Source organism: Seriola dumerili, unplaced genomic scaffold (genome assembly GCF_002260705.1).
Source record: "Seriola dumerili isolate Sdu_G_001 unplaced genomic scaffold, Sdu_1.0 BDQW01000449.1, whole genome shotgun sequence".
NCBI classification, from domain to species: Eukaryota; Metazoa; Chordata; class Actinopteri; order Carangiformes; family Carangidae; genus Seriola; species Seriola dumerili.
This window is the reverse complement of record NW_019174704.1, coordinates 8,119,741-8,143,310: the sequence shown is the minus strand read 5'-3', so window position 1 is coordinate 8,143,310 and position 23,570 is coordinate 8,119,741. Positions and strand designations below refer to the sequence as shown.

At 41.6% G+C, this 23,570-nt stretch overlaps 1 protein-coding gene across 2 annotated transcripts in view; it reads right to left on the bottom strand.

Moving 5' to 3' along the window:
* The window catches only part of LOC111234366 (angiomotin-like), a 40,308-nt gene that overhangs the window by 5,615 nt on the left and 11,123 nt on the right, over positions 1-23,570 (bottom strand). Inside the window, exons 3-13 of one of the 2 annotated variants that reach the window (XM_022762413.1) lie at positions 22,066-22,199; positions 20,230-21,253; positions 16,100-16,673; positions 14,789-14,933; positions 9,751-9,843; positions 9,206-9,351; positions 5,753-5,902; positions 3,082-3,278; positions 1,737-1,865; positions 490-728; positions 83-337 (exon numbers count right to left, since the gene is read on the bottom strand). In XM_022762413.1, the coding sequence (XP_022618134.1) occupies positions 83-337; positions 490-728; positions 1,737-1,865; positions 3,082-3,278; positions 5,753-5,902; positions 9,206-9,351; positions 9,751-9,843; positions 14,789-14,933; positions 16,100-16,673; positions 20,230-21,253; positions 22,066-22,126 (3,013 nt within the window). In that variant the 5' untranslated portion in view covers positions 22,127-22,199. The remainder of the gene's footprint in view (positions 1-82; positions 338-489; positions 729-1,736; positions 1,866-3,081; positions 3,279-5,752; positions 5,903-9,205; positions 9,352-9,750; positions 9,844-14,788; positions 14,934-16,099; positions 16,674-20,229; positions 21,254-22,065; positions 22,200-23,570) is intronic. The other variant, XM_022762414.1, reaches the window with a different exon arrangement.

The window sequence follows — 23,570 nt, the reverse complement described above, 5'->3', positions numbered from 1 at the left end:
TCTCTAGGAATTTGAATTGTGATTAGAGCCTTACACATCCCTGAGCTTGGACAGACATGTCTGACAGACAGTGAGAGCTGACCTGCTATGCGATCAGGGATGTAGACAGGGCTGGGACTGGACAGGCGGGCAGGCAATGTCATGCTCTGAAGTGCTGGAGTGCTGGGCTTGCTGGTGTCCTGATTCTGGCCCTTTTCGGTCTGCGTGCAGCTGTCCCTGCTGCCCGTCTTCGAGTGGCCTGCAGTCATTGGAGTGGAAGGAAGCACTGGGGAGGGGGATGATGAGATTGACTCCGTCCTGAGAGACTCTGTGCGAAACTCTGGACCCAGTAGAACCCCTGGACAACCATGAGAAGAAATAATTATCAAAAATGCTGACAGTAGTGACAAGTGACTGTCTATCACCATTTCTCAACCATAGTACCATTTCAGCTGCTGTGTCACACGTGGTAAACACTCTGCCTTAGCTGTAACGACTGCTGGTTCTTACCCAGACTGCCTTTCCAGCTGGTGTCTTTGCGTTCTTCGGTGATGGGTGAACTGCTGAGTCCCAGGCTGTGAGAGAGCAATCCTGAACCACCAGAGCCAGTGTTAGAGATGGACATCAGAGACTTGGAAGGCCTCATGGCAGATGGCAGGTCTGACTTGATGGGCTCCTTCCTCGAGCGCTGGTGGAGCACCTTGATCATGGCATCCTTCTCTATGATCTGGGCATGGAGATTCTTTATCCTGGACCAGATAGGAGCCACAGTTACTGCAGGACAGTGAGCACCTGTGAGCTACATGTGTGCTGTCACATCTGGACTTCAGTTTATTTGATTAAGGATTAAAAAAATACTCATTGTTGCCTTTTAGTTCTGGTCCACTTCATGTTCACACTGGCTTCTTATAGACAAACCAGTAAACATGAAGTCCTATGGACTGACAAATAATTAATCCATTAAGCAGTTTTGGTGATGTCACCCTGCACCGTTAGAACCAAAGGTGGAGAGACCAACAACAGCGGCACATAACAGTGCCTAATGTTTTTGTTTACCTCCTCTAGTGTCACAATGATGAAGAAGAGGCATCTAATTAACATTAATGTGATCACTAAGTTTTTAATGAAAAACTGCAAAACACCTCTGTTTAAACCCCTTTTCACTTTCTGATGGGTCGGGGAAACATTTACTGAATGATTTGCTTTTACAGGATGCCTATTAGATCTTTTTTCCTGACAGTTCACAATCGACAGATGGATTCAATAGCAGTTTAACTTCTGAATTCCTGCCAGAATCACACAGCCCTGTGATTGATCTGCTTTGCTTTCACACCACAAAGAAAAATTTCATCGGAAACTGACTGAAATCCCCCTCAGTTGGTCTCTGTCCAGTTGTCCAAACCAGCAAAGACACCAGAGTTAATTGGAACTGTTGTGAAAGCAGGCTGAGAATGAAATCCACATGTGTGCTGTAGCATGTCTTTGAACCACTATACCCGCTAGTCAGTCCACAGTGAATTATGGATGATAACAACATCTTTTCTTTGTTTGTTTGTTTACACCTGGAAATACAGTTCTCAAAACACATGGAAGAAACTTAAGCCACAACCAGAAAACAAAAACTAATCACTGGGAAACTTCATGAGATAATCGTCCAAACTAGAAGGAATAATCGTCCAAACTAAAAGGAATATTTATCAGGCTGCCACCCGACGACAGGTCTAAGGGACGCTGCATGTATGTGGAGAGAGCTTTACCTGCTTTCCATGTCCAGACAGCGTCGATTAGCCATGAGAATCTCCTCTTCTTCTTTCTGAATTCGAGCCTCCACGGACGTGTCGTAGCTGCTGCTGGGAGAGTGGCTTATTACCGCTGCCGATGTATCCCTGCGAAACAGGAAAGAGCCTCCATTAGACAACACTGTCCAGAAATAGCTCATCCACAACAAAATAAATAATTTAAATAATAAAATATAAAAAGCCAATGATGTCGCAAATAGAATTTATTGCTGCTGAATTCTAATTTCACTTCTATTTTTCCTATAAGGGAACATTAATTCTGATGAGTCTTGACACACATGTGTCTCAGTTGAGGTATTTGCTCATCCAGGCTCCATCCCATTGTTCAAGCCAAGCCATTTTACCATTAGCTTATGAACATTTGAGAGACATCAGTGTCTGAAACAACTGGCTTCACCCGAGAACATTTTTATATTCTTGTCCTCAGATTCTCATACTTTTTTCTGTGAGGCTTCCAAGTTGGATTCACCAAACTCTCTTGATTGAAAAACTTGTCATAAATCACTTCTCTCAGACTAATGAATACCACCTGTACATGACTTACTTATTTGCATTAAAATTGCCACATACAGGGTGCTGCCTGCTACAAATCAGTAGTCAGCAGTCAGTAGTTGTAGTCGTAGTTGCAGGACCGAAAACTATTCAAAATAATACGAGTACATCTGTCAGTGTTGAGTCATCAGAGCAGCGCTGTACTGCGATGGAAATAAAGAGGAATAACTATCCAGACTACATGAAGTTAGAAGCTTTCTAAAGCACAGAGGTCCATGACTAATATGCGAGGGGACAACAATCACTGAGATACATATATATAGACTAGAGACAATTATACCCTACAGCAGGTGATATTACACTGTCAAATGCAAGGGAATGACAATGCATAAAGACCCTGATTCAAATGTCTCTGTCAATTGGCTAGCTATGATGATAATACCGTGAACATAATATTAATTTTGCATCAAGTACATCATAATTTTTATTCATTTAAAATCAATTTTGATTCATTTTAATAAAATAAATGAATAAAATTAATTAATTAATTAATATCATATTTGTCTCTAAATTCATTCAGATTAACCCACTATTATTCTTTAGTCAAATGAGTGTGTTTCCCCCTCTGTTCTCTGGACCACCTCTGAATCTCATTCAAACCTAATAGAAAATTGGTGAATACCACAAATTCTCCTAAATCACTTATACCTGCCCCCTTAAGAACTAATCAGTTTGTACAACTGGTTCTTCCATGAGGCCTCACAGAATGAACTGCCAATAACAACACACTAACTATAACATGCAGATGTACCTCTGAGTGGCAACAGAGGCTGCGGCATCTAGGGCAAACTGCCTCATCACACTCTCCTCCAAGTACTTTTGCTCCCACTTGGTCATGTCAGCCTCCAGAGCCAGAATCCGCTCCTCCTTCTCCCTGAGGTGCTCCATCAGCACTGTGGCGTTGTACTCAGACGGGACCACACCACTGCTTTGAGAGCCTCCCTGACGCTGGGAGAGAATTTGAAACAGTAACAGGAAGTGTGTGTATTAACATATAATGCAGAAACATTAACAGGGCAAACAGGAGCAGATTAGAACGAGGAATCCTACAAAAAATACCTGAATGACCAATTATACATGTCAACAGAGGAAGTTACAAATAAAAACCTCTTACCTTATACAGGTGAGTTAAACAAATGCCCCAGTCACTATTTGAGGAAATGTGGTAGTTGAAAACTGTTGCGTATTCACTATAAACACTCCGTGATGACGTAACAGAAACCATCAAATCAAAATCATTGAAAGAGCAACGGCCAATGGGAAAAGTCCACCACTCAAGTGACTTGGAACTTGATCACTCTTTAAACTCACTCGCTCGCTCGCTCACTTACTCATGGACATTGACAGATCATGCGCTGGCCCATGGTCAGTCCAGACAAGGAACGGGTGTACAAATAACAGTAACAGATTGGCTTTTTGGGTGCAACTGGAACAGGCTGTGAACACAACAATGAAAGACAACCCCTGAAAGAAATATCTGGCTGTTTAACTGCCACTATGTTCACCAGCTGCTGGCTTGACTGTGTCTGTCTCCTGTTTGCTGCTCAGCAGGTAGAGGACAGCTGAAACCAGCTGCTGCTGCAGCCAAAAATTATGCTGTGAAAGTATAACAAACCAGTAACGTTTGTGGCCTGGATAGCTAAACCAGGAGCTGAAACTTGAAAAATGAAAAAGAAAAGAGAAATCTGTTAACAAGATTGCTGGCTGTCAGAAATGTTAAAAGGTCCTCTCCTTGCATTGATTAACCCCATAAAACTCATCTCCGTTCCACAAAATTACATATTTAGAAGTTTTTTCCATGAAAAAATACCTTCATGGCCTTAAAATGACTTTGCCTGATTAGCCGTGACTTTATCTCCACCCACACTTCAGTCTCTTGCCTGCAGCTCTGACTTTGCTCATCAAACACCCTAAGAGGAAGATGAAGAAGAGCGAATTGTACAAGGTCACCTTCAGGTCAAAAAATATATATAAACAATATTTTTAAATGTTTTAAAATGAAACAATCTTCAAAAACATTAAAATGTTTTCATGTATTAAGGCCTATCACTGATAAGACAATGATAGGATCTTTTATGTTGTTGCAGGACCACTTTGACGCCAGCAACAACATGACTTAAACTTGTTTGCTATCTCAGTCTGATTGTTGTTTGTTTGCTATCTCAGTTTGCTATCACAGTCTGATTGTGTGCTAAAAGATTACATCCATAGCAAAAACTGGATTATTAAAATGGGTAGCTGGTTAGCAACAGGAATAACTAAAAGGAAAGAGAGTCAAGAGATAGATGCGAATCTACAAGTGATCAAACAAAAAAGAAAAATTGAGCTTCCTCTGCTTTCTGTTCAGTCCTTAATTATCATTAAAATAAAAATTGCTCTGAGAACATATTATTGGCCCTCGTATTGTTATGGGGTTGGATTTCGTTTTTTTTTTGTTGTTGAGATTTTAAAGTGGCCATGAGTTGGAAAAGGTTCTGCTCTAAACTCTGGAACAAGTTCACACCAAATTTCACAGATTCCCTCTGAGATTCAGCTCCATGTTGACATGATTGCATCACATCATTTCTGCAGATTTGTTACAACCCTTATTTTCCTTGAAATGAGAAAGTGCTTTTTATTTATAATCTCTCCAGCTAAATGAAGGAATTTTATGTCTCTGTCCAGCCACTGAAACCGGGAGAAGAGTGCAGTCCGTCTGAGGACAGGCATCGACTGACATCTAACTGCTTTCACCTTACTTATCAACATCAAGTTCTACTCATCAAACTGTTTTTAAATCTGTAATTAAACGCCACAGAAAACGCAGAACAGATCGAGGTGTTCACCATCCTCCTGTGTCAAGAGTCTGACCTGCATCACATCAGTTCTGCAGATTTGTCAGCTGCACATTCATGCTGCCACATCCCAGAGGTGTTCTACTGGATTCAGGTCTGGAGACTGGGGAGGCCGCTGAAGTTCACTGAACTCACATCATGTTCATGAAAGCAGTTTGAGACTTTTGCTTTGTGACATGGAGCATTGTCCTGCTGGAAGTCATTAGATGATGGTAAACTGTGGCCATAATGGGATGAACATGGGAACAGTACTCAAGACGGGCGGTGACACTCAAACCATGACTGATGAGTATTAAGGGGTTCAAAGTGTGTCACAAAAAACATTCACCACACCATTACTACACCATTTTTCTTGTGCAATTAGAAAATGTACATGAAAACAGCTGGACTGAAACACTCCGTTTGTCAGATGTTCCCAGGTCCTGATACACAGACTATACTTTAATGAGCCTGTATGATAGGCTACACAGATTTGGAAAGATACTAGTGTTACCACAGCAGACTGATGAGGATTTGTATAAAATTCATAAATACGTTTTATAGATAGTCTGTATATGATCGCCAGTCAGCACAGGCCTGGTGTTTTACCTGCTGCATGCGTAGTGACTCCAACTCTCTTTCCAGTCTTGTACGGAGTCGATGCTCGAGTTGTTCTCTCTTCTCACAGGCCGCCTGCAGCTGAGCCAGAGCCTGCTGCATCCTCTCCACCTTCTCCACGTAAACCTGCTTCTTCTTCAGCTACACACACAGAGAGAGGGAAATATTTACATCATGGTAATGGTGCTGTGCTGATTCTCCTTCAGATAGGACTAAATCGTCAACTCCAAGTATCAAACACACCAGGGTCTTCATAAAGCACTGTTACAGAGTTAACTGTTAACAGAGGTGCAACCATATTATAGTAGAGGAGAGCAATAATCACAAGGTCGATGGTTTGATCCCAGGCTCCTCCAGTCCGCATGTCGAAGTGTCCTTGGGGAAGATACTGAACCCCAAATTGCCTCTGATGGTTGTTCCATCAGTGTATGAGTGTGTGTATGTATGGTAAAAGTGCTGTATGAATAGTAGAAAGCGCTGTAGGAATGTGTGTGTGAATGGGTGAATGTGGCTTGTAGTGTAAAGGGCATTGATTGGTCAATAAGAATAGAAAAGTGCTATAAAAGTGCAGTCCATTTACCACATATAGTAAGTGAGACCTCTGCTGACCCTCTGAGTTGGAAGGATCTGGTACATTAACATATTATTATTCTATTCTTTAGTGTCTAAACAAATACAGATCTGGACCGATTACAGGCAACACACTTATCATGCTTACAGCACATAAATCCAGGCTTTGTGTCTGTGAGGTGTCTCCAGTGAACAGTTTAGTTTGCTGCTGCTCAACAGACTGATTTAGATTACAGTGATTATCTTCAAAAACAGGAAAAAAACACAGTAGAGAGAAAAGAGGGGAGGAAGACAGGAGGAGCTGAGAGAAGGCAGTCAGAGGGCCAAGAATCTGAAGACTCTTGCATTTTTGAAGAGAATGACGGAGCAAGAGAAAAGCTTGCAACTCCTTTGTTCTGACAATAAGCAGGCGTTTTGTGTCAGAGCCCAACTTTGGCCCAGCGCCAGCCCGTTCCCTGTCCTGTATGGGACCTCGGTTACCCCTCCCCAACCCTCCCACCTCAAAAATATAATACCTCCAGCCACATCTGTCGCTGGCAGAGTTGGAGAGACAGAGGAAGAGGCAGAAATAAAGAGGAGATAAAAGAGAAGGAGCAGAAGATGATAGAAAGGGGGAAAAATGCAGGAAGCGTAAATATAAGAAAGGAGGAGGGAATGTGGGAAGAAAGGAGAAATGATTCAAAACAGAAGTAGACAGAAACCCAGAGAAAAACAAATAAAAAACAGAGCAGGACAGGGAGGTGGAGGATTGGAAAATAAAATAAACACACAGATTCGCATACAACCTCCCTCTATTGGGCAGTTCTGTTGTTGTCTTCTTCAGCCTTTAGTTGAGATGTTCAGATTGAAATATCTCACTGCTGGGTGAACCACAACATCTGCTACAGATAATCATGGCACCCAAAGGATTAATTGTACTGATATTAATGATCTTCTGACTTTTCATTTAGGGACATCATCAGGTCAAAATTGTAACATGTCCAATATTTTGGTTATATACCAACTACCTGTAAAGTAAATGACTTTCCATCAGCCTCAGCTGTACTTGTGTTTAGTGCTAATTAGCAAATGTTAGTATGTTAACACATTAAACCCAGATGGTGAACATGGTAAACAATGTACCCCCAGTCAGCACTCAGGCAGGTTAGAAACAAGCCTCCAGGTTGGATGAGAAAACAAAGGTGAAGGAAATATTATGACCCAAACTGCTTTCCTGTGCAATGAGCCATTATCACTGTCTGACTTTCAGTATGACCTCTGTTGAAACTGTTGTTTGGCTTGTTTACAACCTGTGTGATTGTGTTTCATAACTGATGGCAATGATAATGAAGTTGAAGCAAACTGAATGTGGAATGATATGTTAAGTTTCTGAGATTTTTGTTTATGAAGTTTTATATGTATGTTTAAAAATGTTGTTTGCTTCTTTCCTGTATATAACTTCACTTTACTTTTGTCTTGTTTTGAATATTACAATGGAGCCAAACTGTCCATAGCGCATGAACGAGTGTGTGCCATTTGTAATGTATCAAATCAGTCCCTTGTACCTATTTGGTGAATAATACAGACATAAAACTATAATACAGGAAAGAAATGAGGACAGACCCATGTACCAGATCCAGAAGAATAATGACTGATCAGACTGAGAGCAATTTGCTCATCCCATCCAAAGCCACCAGTAGACATGACAGTATAAAGGACATTCACTGTGTTTAACTGACAGGTCAGCAGAGCAGTGAGAACACACTGGTGTCAAATAGCAGGCCAACACCAGGCCAGCACTGAGGCAGCAGCATTGAGAGGTTTTCCACTAAAGTAAAACATTGGTAACCAGGATACACAAGCTACTCGCCAAGAATCCAAACAAACAATAAAGTGACCTGATTGTCAGCTTTTCTTCACACAGAGCAGCAAGGGCTCCTCAGTCCTTCACAATTGAAAATCAAAAACAAATGAAATAATCAAACATATATAGTATATTCTAACTTTGCTGGGGATCACTTTTTACCTGGATCTAAGAAAACCTGTTTGTTCAGCTGTTTCCTTCAGTGATCATTTTCAGTTATTTTCATTTTACCAAGTTTGAATCATCTCACTTCTAATATCTTGGCGTCAGGGTCTGCTGACAAAACGCTCTACTAAATCCGCGAAAATGCCCCAAAACAGTGAAGAAAAGAAATCTTTGCATAATTTCTGATAACAAACTTTATTTTATTGACAAATTGATTAATTGATTAACTGATTCATTGATTCATTGATTCATTGATTCATTGATTCCTTTCCATTTGCAAAGTAGCATCGTCTGTGCTTTTAGTATATTAGACCCTTAATGGTTCTGTCTGAGTCAGTGGGTCCTATATAACCCTCAGGCTCAGAGAGCAGCAGCAGGAGGCTCCTAAGGTAAAGTGCACTAACGGCAGCTACATGTGAAGGCTCCCCTGCTACATCAAAACCCTGTAACTCACAACTCACTGTCCTCCTTTGCACCTTTAATGTATATGGCATACACCGCAGCTGTGGCTCGTTCTGCCCTCTACAACATCTAAAGCTGTGGTAAGAAGGAACCTGTTTTCTTTATTCTTGATCAGCAGATATTATCAGCAGGGTATGAGATATCCTCGCAGCTGTTGTCTGTTGAGATTCTAGTCCTGTAGCCATCTGACAGCTTGTTGCACTTATTTTTCATTTGACTCTTGTTTGATTAAGAAAACATCATGGTGGGAACTTTTTTGGAGTGTATTTTTGATGTATTGCCTCATCACAGTCAGTGAAGTTGGTTGCTGCTTCCACCTCAGCAACAAATCAGAATTTTCTGGCTCTGATGTAGTTGACTACGTGCAGTAAACTGTAGCAGTAAGAGTGACAAGTGACTCTTACCTCTTCCTCCAGCTTCACGACTTTGGCCTGGGCATTGTTCAGTGCCTGGTCTCTGATCTCAATGTGTCTCCTCTGGTCTTCAGTGGTGGAGCGCAGCGCAGTCAGCTCCATCTCCAGCTTCTCCTTCTCACGTAGCGTTTCTTTGTCTGAACACACACAAACACATGAGCCCATGCACAAACACAAACACAATGCTATCCTCCATGTTTTTTAAAAAAGGTTGCTGTTATGCACACCATAGATTAGTCATCTTACATTCTACTCCATGCATTAATTAATTAATCAATTAAAAAGGAAATTAGCCGTGAGTTAGACAGAGTCCAATACTGCCAAGATGACGATGGTGGGCAGCTCACTCAGAAACCTGTGGGTGACGTCATGGAGGCTCCGTCCATCTTGACATTGTCTATGACATCGTGCCTGACAAATGCCAGGGGATGGGACGTCACACACTCTGTTTGTGTGTGTGTGTGTGTGTGTGTGTGTGTGTGTGTGTGTGTGTGTGTGTGTGTGTGCGCGTGTGTATGTGTAAGTGTTGTACTCACTCTGTGTGAGCAGCTGGGAGATGGTTTTGCGATTGTCCTCTGAGCCATCACACTCTTTAGCTGCGAGCTGCTTATTGGCCGTCTCCATGCGCTCTTTAAAACACACAACAAAAATGATTAGAACAAACACACTACAGGTGTTGACATCAGCTGGGATTAAACGTACTGGGTACACAGTCAAGTAACTTTCCTTAACTTGCCCTGATCACGATACTTTAAAGACCCACTCTTTGTTAATCTTGTTAACATGTCCATATATTTTTTGTACAAGACATATCATGAGCAAAATAATCAGCCAACACCATGACTGACTATTTCCACCTTGGACTGCAGTGAACCAATGACTCACAAAAACAGATTCAGTCATCGAGGGTTTCATACATCACAGGAAAAATAAACCTGAAAATTGTCAGTACAGAGAGCGAGAGTTTGCATAAACACAACCACTAGCACTGTGTCAGCCACTGCCAGTTACAAGCTAACAAATATAAACAAATAAAAGATGCTAACTACACTAACTGTTCTGATACATCTGCTAGTCTCTGATTTTAGTCACAGCAGACTCATCATCTGAGTCTGGATCTGACTGAGGCTCCAACATGGGACTGAGTCTCTCTGATCTTTCACCTGTCAATCTGGAGCAAGCAGGTGGTGGGCCAGGCATGAAGTCTGATCCAAAATTTAGCATAGGTAAGTACGAGTAGATGTGCTCCCAGCCCTAGTTTTCCTTTTTTCATTTTTATGTTGGAAAACCATATGATGTGAAAAAACCTCACATCACACATTATGAAGACCCTGGAGTGGCTGCTTCTCCACCTTCTAAGGCCACAGGTTGAACATGCACTAGACGCCATAAAGTTTGCTTTCTTATCCATTCTTACTTGGATGAGCCAGGTGGTTACATGAGGATTATGTTCTTTGATTTTTTGAGTGCATTTAACACCATCCAACCCCCCATTCTTAAAGAGAAGCTGGAGGGGATAGGGTCGGATCCCTGCTTCACATCCTGGATTGTGGATTACCTGACAAGATGACCGACAGTACGTCAGGCTGGGTAACTGTATCTCAGGGACAGTGATGAGCAGCACTGGGGCTCCACAGGGGACTGTTCTGGCCCTGTTCCTGTTCACCCTGTATACGGAGGACTTTAAATACAACTCTGAGTCCTGCCACATCCAAAAATACACAGATGACACAGCTATTGTGGCGTGTATCAGGAATAGGCAGGAAGAGAAATACAGGGATCTGAAGATGGCCTTCAGTGAATGGAGCGACAAGAACTGCCTCCTTCTGAACACCTCCAAGACCAAGGAGACTTTCGGAGGACTAGGCTCACAATTTAGCCAGTCAGGATTTGGGGGAAGGACATTGGCGTGGTGCACACTTAAATACCTAGGTGGCGGAGGTGGCTGTCCTAGTTGTGCACCTGGACAGTAAACTGGACTGGTCCGGAACACGAATGCCACCTCAGGAGGCTTAGGTCCTTTGACTTCTGCAGTGAAATGCTGCACGTTTTATGAGTCAGTTGGCCAGTGTACTTTTTCATGCTGCAGTCTGCTGGGGCAGCAGCATGTCTGACATGAACACAAGGAGACTGGACAAGCTGGTCAAAAAAGCTGTGTCTATGCTTGGCAGGAGTCTGGACTTGCTCAGGACTGCTTTTTGAGAGACGCATGCAATGTAAGATGGAGGCCATCGTGGACAATACCAACAACCCGCTCCACAACATTCTGGCAGGACAGAAAAGCAGCTACAGCTGCAGCCAACGTCTCATCTCACTGCACTGCAGAACAGAGAGGTTCAGGAGATCTTTTGTACCCTTTGCCATCAGGCTGTGTATCACCACAGCCAAAGGAAGTGGCTCATGAACTGGACTAATTATGTGCCATATAAGTAGTGTGAATGCCTCAGCATTCATACTAATTCTTCAAATCTTTATATTTTATTGTTCTTACTTCATCCGCCTTTCTACGGTCTCTAACTACTCCTTCATACTTTTTCGTACAGAAACCATTCAACTTTCAAAACATTCAGCTTGTTCTGTAGATTATCGGATGTATACAACTTTTTTCTACTATTTGTAATATTCTTAAATATTTATATATATATTTCTTTTTCTGCAATTTTTTTGCCATTCAAAATTAATGGAGAGACTGTTCAAATCCTCGAAAGACAGAAAGCTGTCATGAACGGACAAGCTCGAAAATTTGTCTGAAAGTAATCTGTGTTACTGTGTAACACATATTTTGATCTTGACACATCATTTCCTCCTCATTAGTAGACAAATTTGTCCTGTTTCATACCTTAGCACAGAGACTAACAGAATTTAAACTGTCAGCTTCAATCTGATGGGAGTACCCTCCAACTGTCCCATAGACTGCAATACAAATTCAGGAGCTGACCCTTTTTTGTAACTCGCTCCTGTTTCCACATATTTGGCTCTAGAAACACCAAAACCACATAGAGGTGTGTAGGAGAGTCTTCACAGACCATGTGATAATTTTGCTGATATTATGCACCATTTTGTATTTAATGGTAGGAGTTTGAGAGGTTGGCTGACCGCTCTCTCCCATAGATTTGTTTGAGCTCTGTGTCTGCAACAGCCAGACTCTCTCTTACACACACATACACAGACAGACGGACAGACAGACAGACAGACAGACAGACAGACAGACAGACAGACAGACAGACAGACAGACAGACAGACAGACAGACAGACAGACAGACAGACAGACAGACACAGTTTCATTCAGGAAACATTTGGCTGTTTATTTCAGTTTGCAATCTAACTGACTCCACATTACATATATTCTAATTGGTGGATTACCGTTGGAGCTCATTCTGATTGGTGGATTACCTTTAACCAGTGTTTTCCAGGTGCTACCTTTTTCAGAGATAAATAAAGGTAGGCAGTCAGACAGACAGACAGCATTGTTACCATGGCAACCTCTGAGTGGAGGGAGGGGATACACAGCTAGGTCAAATTACCTGATTAAAGACTCCTCTGATATCTGTTGTGTTTATCAACCACTTACTGACATTGCCATTTCTATCAAAATCCCACTACAGACTGCTCCAACACTAAATGCAGACAATGATATACACACCTCTCAGCAACTTTTTTTTTTTCCCCACTTGAAATATGCTACATAAACCATTCAACTATCAAAACGTTCAGCTTCTTGAGGAAATGTAGAAACACAGAAACACACATAAATACAGAGAAGCAGAGAGATACACTGACAGAAAGACAAGCAGAGATACACAGGTACACAGACAAGCAGATAGACACACATACACACACACACACACACACACACAGATACAAATACACACACAGTTATACAAAAACGGACACAAAGACAGGTTGACAGGTACACCGAAAGACAGACAGGCAGACAATCAGACAGAGACAGGCATGTACATGCCCTAATCTAAATCCTTCAGGTTTTAGTGGCTAGGTGACGGTCTTCTGTTTCATACAATGTGTCTACCTAAGCACACAGGCTTACAGAATTTGAACATGAGCCTCAAAGCGATAGGAATACCCTCCACCTCTCCCATCGAATGCAATACAAATTCAGGAGCTGATTTCCCCAAAAATGCATAAGTGACATTTTTTTGTAACTCGCTCCTGTGTCCACATTTTTGGCTTTAAAAACACCAAAGCCAGATATGCAGTGCACAAAGATCTTGTGCCAGCCATGGTCCACTCATGGTTTTGATAGGAGTTACCATTTTTTCACAAATAGTAGTCGTTTGAGAGGTTCGCCGAGCCAGCTGTTTCTTCTAGCTAGACACAGGTGTTGGAACCAGCTCGTTAAGAGACTCATCATCTCTGTGATGTTTACAAACACAGCCCTCACACACACACACACACACACACACACACACACACACACACACACACACACACACACACACACACACACACACACAGATACACACTGATGGAAAGCAGTTTACAAGTTAGTGCTCATAGAGAGAGATTACAGTTCAGACTGGACAGTACAACAGTAAATACAGCAGCAGACATGTTGAATTTACTTTGAGCTTTGAGCTACAGCAACTGTTCAACCATCATAGTAGCTCTCCCATAGACTGCAATACAAATTCAGAGGCTGATAGCAAACAGCAGGTCTCAGGTCTCAGCAGGTGCTACTAAAGCAGTATCCGGGCAGAAATGGACAAAGCCGATTCTTATTGGCTAACTGGACTCAATTCTACTCAATTGGACACCCCCCCCAAACACAGACACACACACACACACCACCACCCCACCCCCACCACCCCATTTTTATCCCTCATAGTAGGCTAAATAACAGAAACACCTCTGTATAATGTAATATACACTACATCATCCACAGTGATCAATTGAATCAACAACTATCTAGTGGCTCTTTGATCTCTGTTATGTTTAACCTAACCACACAAACACCATCGCCACGATTTGGATTAACCATCAAAATAAAAACCTACTGCCAAACACAGAAGCACAGACCCTTTCATAATAAGAGTATCAAAAAGTCAAGAGGTAAGGTAGGTCATAAAAGTCTGATCTTAGAAGCTATCCTCTATATGGGGATATAGTTGTATAGCTTTATTGCAGTTTATGGCATGTACATGTGTGCATACATGTCTTGCTATGGTTGTAAAAAAGAAATTTGGGTTTGAAACCATCAGTGTGAGGTTATTTTAGCCGTGACAGCTTCAAAAGCTTTTTGAGGGACACCTAAAGTGACTGAGGTCAGTGTCAGGACAAATCTCTACAACATGAATGAAACTGAAAGTAAGTTGTAAGAAAGTAATGTTGAAATGTAGAAGTAAAATCACTGTGTAAAAATGTTCTCTGATAAAAGTACAAAATAAGTCAATTTAAATGACTGTGTAAACATGTTACATTTTAAAAGGGGGAAGGAGAGGGGTAAAACATGTTGAACATGAATATAATAATATATTATAAAACTATTAAATTAAAGAGCATCTTTAGGCTGGAAATTAGTTCCACTAGTGTAGAAATATGTTGCATCTCTCTCACCTCTGAGGTCCCTGTTGAAGTCATGCAGCCGTCGCACCTCCAGCTCTAGCTTGTTCCTCATGGTTTTCTCCAGGGACTCCCTCTTGGAGGAGGACTTGGCAAGGTTTTCATAAGCCTCTGACACCAGCTGGATCTCTGTTTCCAACTGTCCACAGACACAGGGGTAATGAAGGGACACAGGGGAAACAGGGAGGGTGAAGGATATGCATCAAACTTTTTTTTATTAAAATGTAAAATTTATTTCTATGCTATATTTTCAATTTCAAACTATTGACGTGTGTCAAAACCTGCATCAATGAAAGCATATGACAAACAACACTGTGTTGTTTGCTTGGTCTGTCATCCATTAACAGCTGCAGCTTGGTGCCTTCCCTAAACTCTGGTTACAGCCTGAGCTTCACCAAATGTGAGGTCTTCACTATTCATGTGGAATTTGGTTGCACACTGGCTTAATGAACTAACAATCAAAAGTCAAATCGATTTCAACCAAAACACAAAAGGACAACATCAAGAAGAAAATAGCTGACAAACTCAAGTCATCTGAACTTCAAGCGTGATCAGCTTTTTTTCTTGCAAACTGCAAAGTATCTCTTCAACATCTGCACAATGAACATCTGTGCCTAACAGTAATACCAGAAACACTGAGTCAAAGTGTGGAATGTGAATGTGCATGATAGTTGTAGTGCTGAAATATTTGATCTTTGCAGGACACATATTTAATCTCTGTTCCAGCTCCTCTCCACTCTACTTTGTAAAATCAAAAACGTGTCCATAGTGTCAATTCAAGGGAGTAGGTCAGAGTTTATAAAAACATGCCCCATGCATCAGCTGAATGTTTCATTCATTTGTCAGAAGCTTTTATTCAGAGCAACTTACAGTTCTTCCCTTTGCATCACATTTGATCACTAGCTATTGTTATGTATTATTTACATTTCAGTGCAACTGTCAACAGCCTCAAGTAAAAAAATGTTTTTCTTTGTCACTTCTGAGCAGGGAAACACTGCCTGTGGAAGAATTTCAAACTAAAAAACTGTGACTTTGGCAAACACCCATTTGCTTTATCTCATTCAAACCACTGAAGTCTCATATCAGCTTCAGTTGAACCTACTGTGGATTTAATCCATCACCATCCCCATCACTTACAATGAAAATGCTTTTAGAAGGGGTCTCTGTTTGGACAGGAGGAACAGTGACAGCAATAAATAATCTGTAACTGTACATATATATATCCACATGTACAGTTAAATAGTGAGTATCAACTTTAAAAGATTTTGAACCTGTCCTTTAAAACTCTTCTGCAGAAGATATTACCTTGTGCAACTTGGTGACTTTCTCACGGCAGGCCTCCATCTCCTGCCTAAGCATCCTGTTCTCCTCTGTCAGCACATCCACCATCTGGTGGGCGCGCGCCATCATAGCAAAAGGTTCCCCTTGTAGGTGGGAGTAGGAGTGCGGGTGGGGGAAATGTCCGGCCTGGACAGGCTGCTGGAGCTGAGGGGATGCCGGCCCTTGGAGCTGCTGTTGCTGCTGTTGTTGTTGTTGTTGATACTGATGGTGCTGTTGCTGATGATGCATCCTTGGAGTGGAGCCGTAGGGGTCATATGCGAATCCATGACCTCTCTGTAGGGGTGGGTGAATGGGCCCCAGGGTGAAGGGCTCACCTGTATGGTGGGAGCCAGGACTCTGTGGACTGCGGGGCCCCATGCTGGGGAAGGGTTCTCCCTGGCTCTGAGGGTGCTGGTGGGGGAAGGAGTGGGAGGCGCTAAGCATGCTGCTGAGGGTGGAGGACTGGGCGCGGGACAAGGATCCCACAGAAGTGACTGAGGAGGTGGGACTGTGCTGGTGAAGGGTCCTCTGGGAGTGAACCGAGCCCTCCTTACTGGACCTAATAATAAAAATAATAATATTAATAATAATGATGTGGAAACCAGCCTTTGGCTTCACGGGCTGGTTAAAACACATCATTGTAACTCACAAACAATAAATACAATAAATTAGCACAATATGGAACGTTCAGACAACAATAACAGCCATGATTCCAGTGTGAATGATGCTTAAGAGTTCAACAAAGTTATTGCATTTGGTATAAAGGATTTTCTGTAAATGTTCCTGGTTGCTGTTGCGGCTCTACAGTGTCTTCCCAGGGGCAGTTTAGTGAATTCTTTAAAAAGGGGGTGAACAGGATCAGACACAGTTTGTCGAGCTCTCTGTTCATAATAAACTGTCAGTCTAGGAGGAATAACAGAAGAAGACTGAAGGTGCAAACAAAGTCGGTGTGAAGTTACTTTGATTTCTTCATTATAACCCTGAGCTCACACACAATTACACTCACATCACTGTACACACACATAAACACACACATACACACTTGCATGTGAACTTGGAAAGTCAGAATTACAATTTTCCTTGTGTTTCAGTGCTTCAGTAGAAATAAAAAGGTCTTAGCGCCATTTAATTAATGTAAAATTAATTAACTAAAACTAAGCCAAACTAATGATTCTTTTCAGTTCATCTGCAGATTATTATTAATCCATTAATCATTTAAAATGCCCATTATACACCTGGTGGCCATTTTGGTAGGTGCACCTGTATAATCTAATGCAAATCAATACAAAGTCTATTTTTATGATGCCTGTAAGGTTTTTGATGACACTGTCATAGATGTGTTGATTCAGTTATATGTTTTTGCACTGCAGTCATAGTTAGTGATGGTATGATAATAATAATAACAATAATAATAATAATACATTTATTTGTGCTACATATTGAACTGGACTGCATTATATACCAAGGTGTTTCTAATGTTCTGCACCTTCATGTCTGTACAGGGTGGATAAAAAATTAGGAACACTTTTATGTCCAGTGCAACACCATCTGTAACCTTGACCTCAAAAACAAAGGATATGTGTAAATTCAATTCATTTACAACAAAAAAGCAGCAAATACTCATATCTGATACAATGAGACCATTTGGCATTTTAGCTTGAAAAATCATTCATATATTTGCAGATACATTTTCTGTCAATGGACTAATCAACTAAAGGGTTAGTTTCAGTTCTAGTTACAGTAAAAACAACATTTCTTATGTCACCTCATGTCTGTCTGTGGCGTTGGACTATGAACCACAGGACTTCCTGTCTCCACTTCTCCATTTAATATACACAACAAAACTGCTGCAGGATCAGATATTCAACTGAAAACAAGGACCAGGTATCGAACTAAATAACTGGAATATGTGTCTGGTGCGCAGAGTACTGAACGTTAGTACCGGATGCTCAGTCGAGTCTTGACCCTGATTTGAATTAGAATTTTTCCCATTTTAATCTGGATTTATTTTTTAACATTATTGTACAACTGAGATCATTTAACATTTGAAACTTTGGATTCTTTTGTTCAGTGAAATAAGCATTTGGTAGAAAAAAATATTTATAAAAAGGACAGTTTTGATATCAGCACTGAAACCCAGGTAATAACACCAGTGATAACGAGAGGAGAATACCTGGCATGATGGCAGCTAAAACATATGACTGAAAATCAGCAGGAAATGTCTTGATACTTGATTAAGTTGTGTGTGATATCATTGTCAGTTTATCTCATCATCTATCGAATTGCTGTATATATGAGCAGATAACAAGCAATCCCAGTTCAGCTTTAACAAGGATATTTCATTTTGAAACTGTCTCTACTCCAGAGCTGACCTTTACATCGTCTACCTCACTATTAATCTAAAATCTCAGAAAGGATTTGTTCCAACAAAGAGGCATCCTGTGTCTCTGTGTCCTTTCAACGCTAAGTGTTTAAAACAGTCAAGGTAAGATATAATTGCTACTGCGGCTGATAGATTAAATTAAGTTAAATGAAGACAAATGAAGGCTTTGTAACATAAATGTCCTTCAGCCTGGTCTGATTCACCTGCTGTTTGTGGAACTTGTTTTTGAGTGAGGTGGGAAAACCCTAGCTGTCAACTGGCTTTTCAGCAAGCATTCCTGCCATTAGCCCTCAAAGGAAAGTCATCAAACCCACACAGATCATGTCCTAACTCGTCCTGCCCTGATGATTAAAATTCTGTGGTATTCATGGCTGTTTGAATCCGGTCTGCTCTGAGGTAAAGAGACTTGTGTGAAACAGGCCCAACAGGCTCTGTTCTCACTGTCCTGATAAACACTATTGGGAAACTATGAAAATTTCTCACATTTTACCTTTTCAAATGTTTTTATTATTTTTGAACTTGGTTGTTTCTTAAATTTTTTTGTCCTTTTTGTCCTTTTCTGTGAGTAAACAAACCCTGAAGCAGGTCTTACTTCATGATTGAGGAATTAAACTCCACATGAACCTGTTTCCATTTCAATCTGTGAAACTGTGTTTGAGAATCTGCATGTGGAAAAGACCACAGGAAAAACAGCTGGTGTTAATAAGTCTGCTGGCGCCAGGCAACAATTTAACTGATTGATAATTGATCATTTCAGTTCAGAAGTTGGAGAAGTCAAAATAAAGCTGTGTGACGATCATGGGGAGGCAATAATGAATGTGTGTCTTTGTTGATAATCTCAAGCTCAGCATTTTTATCATTTCTCCGCTTCAGTTCAAAGATTTGTTTGAAGTTTTGTGGTCTTGTACTTGCTGTAGTTGCTGTGGAAACCACTCAGATGACTTGTGATGGAGACACAAACTTAAAGTAATCAAACGGAAAAAGATTTAACATTTAAAAGGCACACTAAAAAGGCTTCCAACACTGTTAACTACTATAAAAACTGAAATCTTCATGTATGAAGGTCGGAGGTCAGAGCAACTCTCCTTGAGCTGGCAAGGATTCAAGCACAGTTCAGGTTGCCTTGTGCTGCTCATTATTTTACAGCTCATTTTAGTGGCTTCATGCCAATGTAAAACTATTTGACAGTTGCACTTCAACTATCCAAACAAACTTGTGTACTGTATATAGATTAAGTTATGTCCACAAATAATTCCAAAGTCTGATGTTGTATAAAACTCAATGAGTATGAATTTTGACCCTGTTCACAACAAATTTTTTTTACAACTGGAATTTCTCCTGTAGTTTTACAAAATAATTTTCTCTTTCTTTCTTTCTTTCTTTCTTTCTTTCTTTCTTTCTTTCTTTCTTTCTTTCTTTCTTTCCTTTCTTTCCACAGCTTCTGAGGGTCTGGGTTTTATTTAGGCTCTGAGTGTCACCCAAAGCTGGATACTACCAAGTGTAGCAACAACCTACATTAGCATATAATGTAATAGGAGAGGTGATGAATGTGAGACTGGGCTGATGAGAGGCTTGAGTCTCAACATGCACTGAACACATAACTGCAGAGCTACATCTCTGAGTTCATCACTTTGAGTCACATCACATGTAGACAGTTGATATTTGAAAATAACTATTACTGGTGCAGCTTTAAGTGTGTCTATTTAGGGTTGTGTGTATGTGTGTTCCTTACCTGAATGAGCCGTACTCAGGTGGGGGCTGGTATCGGACAGGGAGCACCTCCCTCGAATGTTCCCTCCCTCTCTGCTCCTGGTAAAAATGGCCTCCAGACTCCTGCTGCTTCGAAGGTGAGCCCATTCCTTTGAACGGGTAGTCTGGAGGGGGACCGCGATGCTGTGGCTTGTAGTAGTCGCCCGGCGGCCCTGGAGGGGGCAGCTGGGGGGAGAGTGGGGCGCTGGTGACGGGAGCATGGGCCTTCACACCGCTGGTGGCCAGAGAGAGCTGCATAAGTCTTTCACTGAGAGACCGTACATGGCCTTGCTTCAGGTCCTTCAGCCCATCATCCTGGTGCACCTTCCCTGCACCACTCACTCGTTGCACAGTCGGGCGACCCTCAGTGCGCACTTTGCCACTGGTCACCCCAGTGACATAGAAGGCGGCACCCACCGAGGCTGGGAGAGGAGGCTGCTGGGGCTGGTTGTTCTGCTGCTGAGGCTGAGGAGGGGGACCATGGCCCCTGAAGTACTGTGACTGCACTTTGGCCTCCTCGTACGTAGGGAGGTCCTCGGGGTTCGGGCATTGCCCTTGGCCGCTCCCACCACCTCCACTGCTGCCGCCTCCTCCTCCTCCAGTCCCCACACCTCCTCCTCCTCCACTGCTCCCACCCCCTCCTCCAACTCTGGCAGAGCCCAGCTTCTCCAGGCCATTGTCTGTCTGGAGCTCCTGTCCCTGGGGTTCCTGGCGGGCAATGTGAGGGGTCATTGAGTGGTCATCAGAGGGGCCTACCTGTCCCTGTCCCTGTACTGAGTAACCTCCTCCTGCTCCTCCTCCTCCTTGCTGTTGTTGCTGTTGTTGCAACACATAATTCCGGTTCATCTGCTCCTGCAGGAGGCGCTGCAGGACGGTGCTGCCACCTCCTCCTCCACCTCCAACACTGTTGTTGCTGTTTGACGACTCCTCGGCTGCGGCCCTCATCTCTGCCTCACGTTGGTCACGCACCTCATGAAAGGACAAGCTCCGCCCACGGTCCACACTCCCTGAGAGGAGGAGAGAGTGAAGACAAGAGCAAGAAGAAAGGGATGGAACAAGAGTGAAAAGAGAAACAATCCATGACAGCGACAGAAAGAGAGAGTCGAAGAGATGAAAAAATAGAAAGGAACAGAAAGCACTTAGATCAGAGATGCATATGGACCATCTACCACCATCAATGCTCCCCACACAAAGCCATGAAAGACCCACCAATGCATGATGGGACAGAACAATGACAGTGGAGGAAGAACACTTTCTGAAAAACCTGAGGAACCAAACCACCAGCATAGCCCTGAACCCCTAAACCACAAACATCCAGGATAAAATTTAAACTCAATAGGTAACCATAATAGTTGTGGGTTAATGACTAAAAAAGGCTACAGAGCGTGGGGATTGAAATGCTTACTATTTCTTTTTTCAGTGAAACGATGAATCATCTGATCTATAAAATGGCAAGAACTAGTGAACATGCCAATCATAAGTTCAAGGTAACATCTTCAAATGTCGTATCTTGTCCAACCAACAGTCAAAAACAAAGATACTCAATTTACAATGAAACATCCAATGTTGTCAAACCTGAAACCACCTGGGATGTGTTTGCTGTGAACATCAAAAGAGGTTTACACTCAAAACTGTTCCTAATGTCTTGTTTCCAGTCCAGAGAAACAAGTGAAAAAATGGTTAATTGACATGTGTGTAGATTTAAGTTGTTTGTTTGTTTGTTTCTTTGGGGGGGTGTGGTTTCTTCTGACAACACTGAACATTAATAACTCCACTGTTTTACACCTTTTTTCTACAGAGTAAAGAAAAAAATTATTACATCTAGTGCTTTCTGTCATTCTTCTCATTCTCAAGGAGGAAGATGCTTTTTTGCGAAACATCTGTAGGTAAATAAAATCATTTGAGACAATTGGAAAAATGTCAGCTTTGGTGGGTGTCAGCAAATTCTTCAAGCTGAAAAGACAGAGAAGAAAAAAGTGTTTATGGAGTATAATTGGCTGGGAAGTGAAAATTCAGATACACAAAAGATCATTTTATCTGTCTATTGATTCATTATGATCATCATTTTAAACTAAAGTAACTTCCACAAAAAAACATGAAGCAAAAGCAAGTCAACTAAAGCAGAAACCCAAGATTACAAACCTTTCCATTAGACACTGGCACACTTTGATGTTTTACAGATACAATACACAACTAATGTGGAGCTGTGTTCACACTGCTCTGCACTATTATTGGCACAGTTGTTTCAGACCTATGAGACCAGTGATGTGTTTGGTTGAGAGTGTATTTGTTTATCACCACACCCTCTGACCTACAGTCCAGCCCCTTAGTATTTGACAGCGAGCTTCAACACATTCAATTAAAATAAATCAATGGATATAACATTAAAGTGCTGAGGGTCAGCTTTAATTTCAGTATAGAAATAACTGTGTGGGAGATTCAGCTGTTTTAACACAGTTCCCAACTTGTAAGGGTTTAACTGCAATTGGACGCTGGTCTGGTAAATGTTTCTTAGCCAGATGTGTGTTTCAGTGTTAACCTATGTTACCTATGACACATTGGGGTGAAGTGAAAGAGGACTCACAAAAAAAAAAAAAAAAAATTAAAAAAAAAGCAAAAGTCCCATGAGACAGATAGAAAGAGATCGTGCTCTAAAAACAGCAGGTATTCACAGAAAAACTAGAAAACGAGCTGTTAGGCTGAGGGCTAGTAGTCTAGTAGATTAAAGAAAATCATTAGATAGTCACAGAAAAACCTATTTCTGACTGCACAGCTAGTCAGTCAATAATGCTGCCCAGGATGTAGGCAGATATGTTTCATGTCAGAGTTCAAGAGAAGAATTCATGACCAGAACCCCAGAGGATTCACCACAAGATTCAAACTCCTGGTAACCCTCAAAAACAGAAAGGTCAGGTTGCAGTTCACTAAAACACACAAAAAGAAAGAGTTTTGGAACAATGTTGTATGAACTGACAAAACAAAAATCTACCTCCCTGAAAATGATGGAAGGAAGGACGTGTGGAGAAGATGTCAATGTCAAAGGCCAAGGTCATTGTGACTTTGGGTTCTTGACTTATGGCCAAAAATGTCACAAACGCTAATTATGTCACAATTTCACACAATTGTTTAAAAGGATGAAAATATGACAATTCAATGCTGTTACTCAGGAAAGAGAGGTTGTGGTCATATTTCCTGCAACTGGCTGGTTCATGGAGGAAACACCAACAAGGCAGAAATTCTAGTTTCCAGTTAAGAAATATTTCCAAACTACTCTTATTTGTCCTTTGCACTCTTGTAAAATCAAGACGCTGTAGCAGTTCTCAT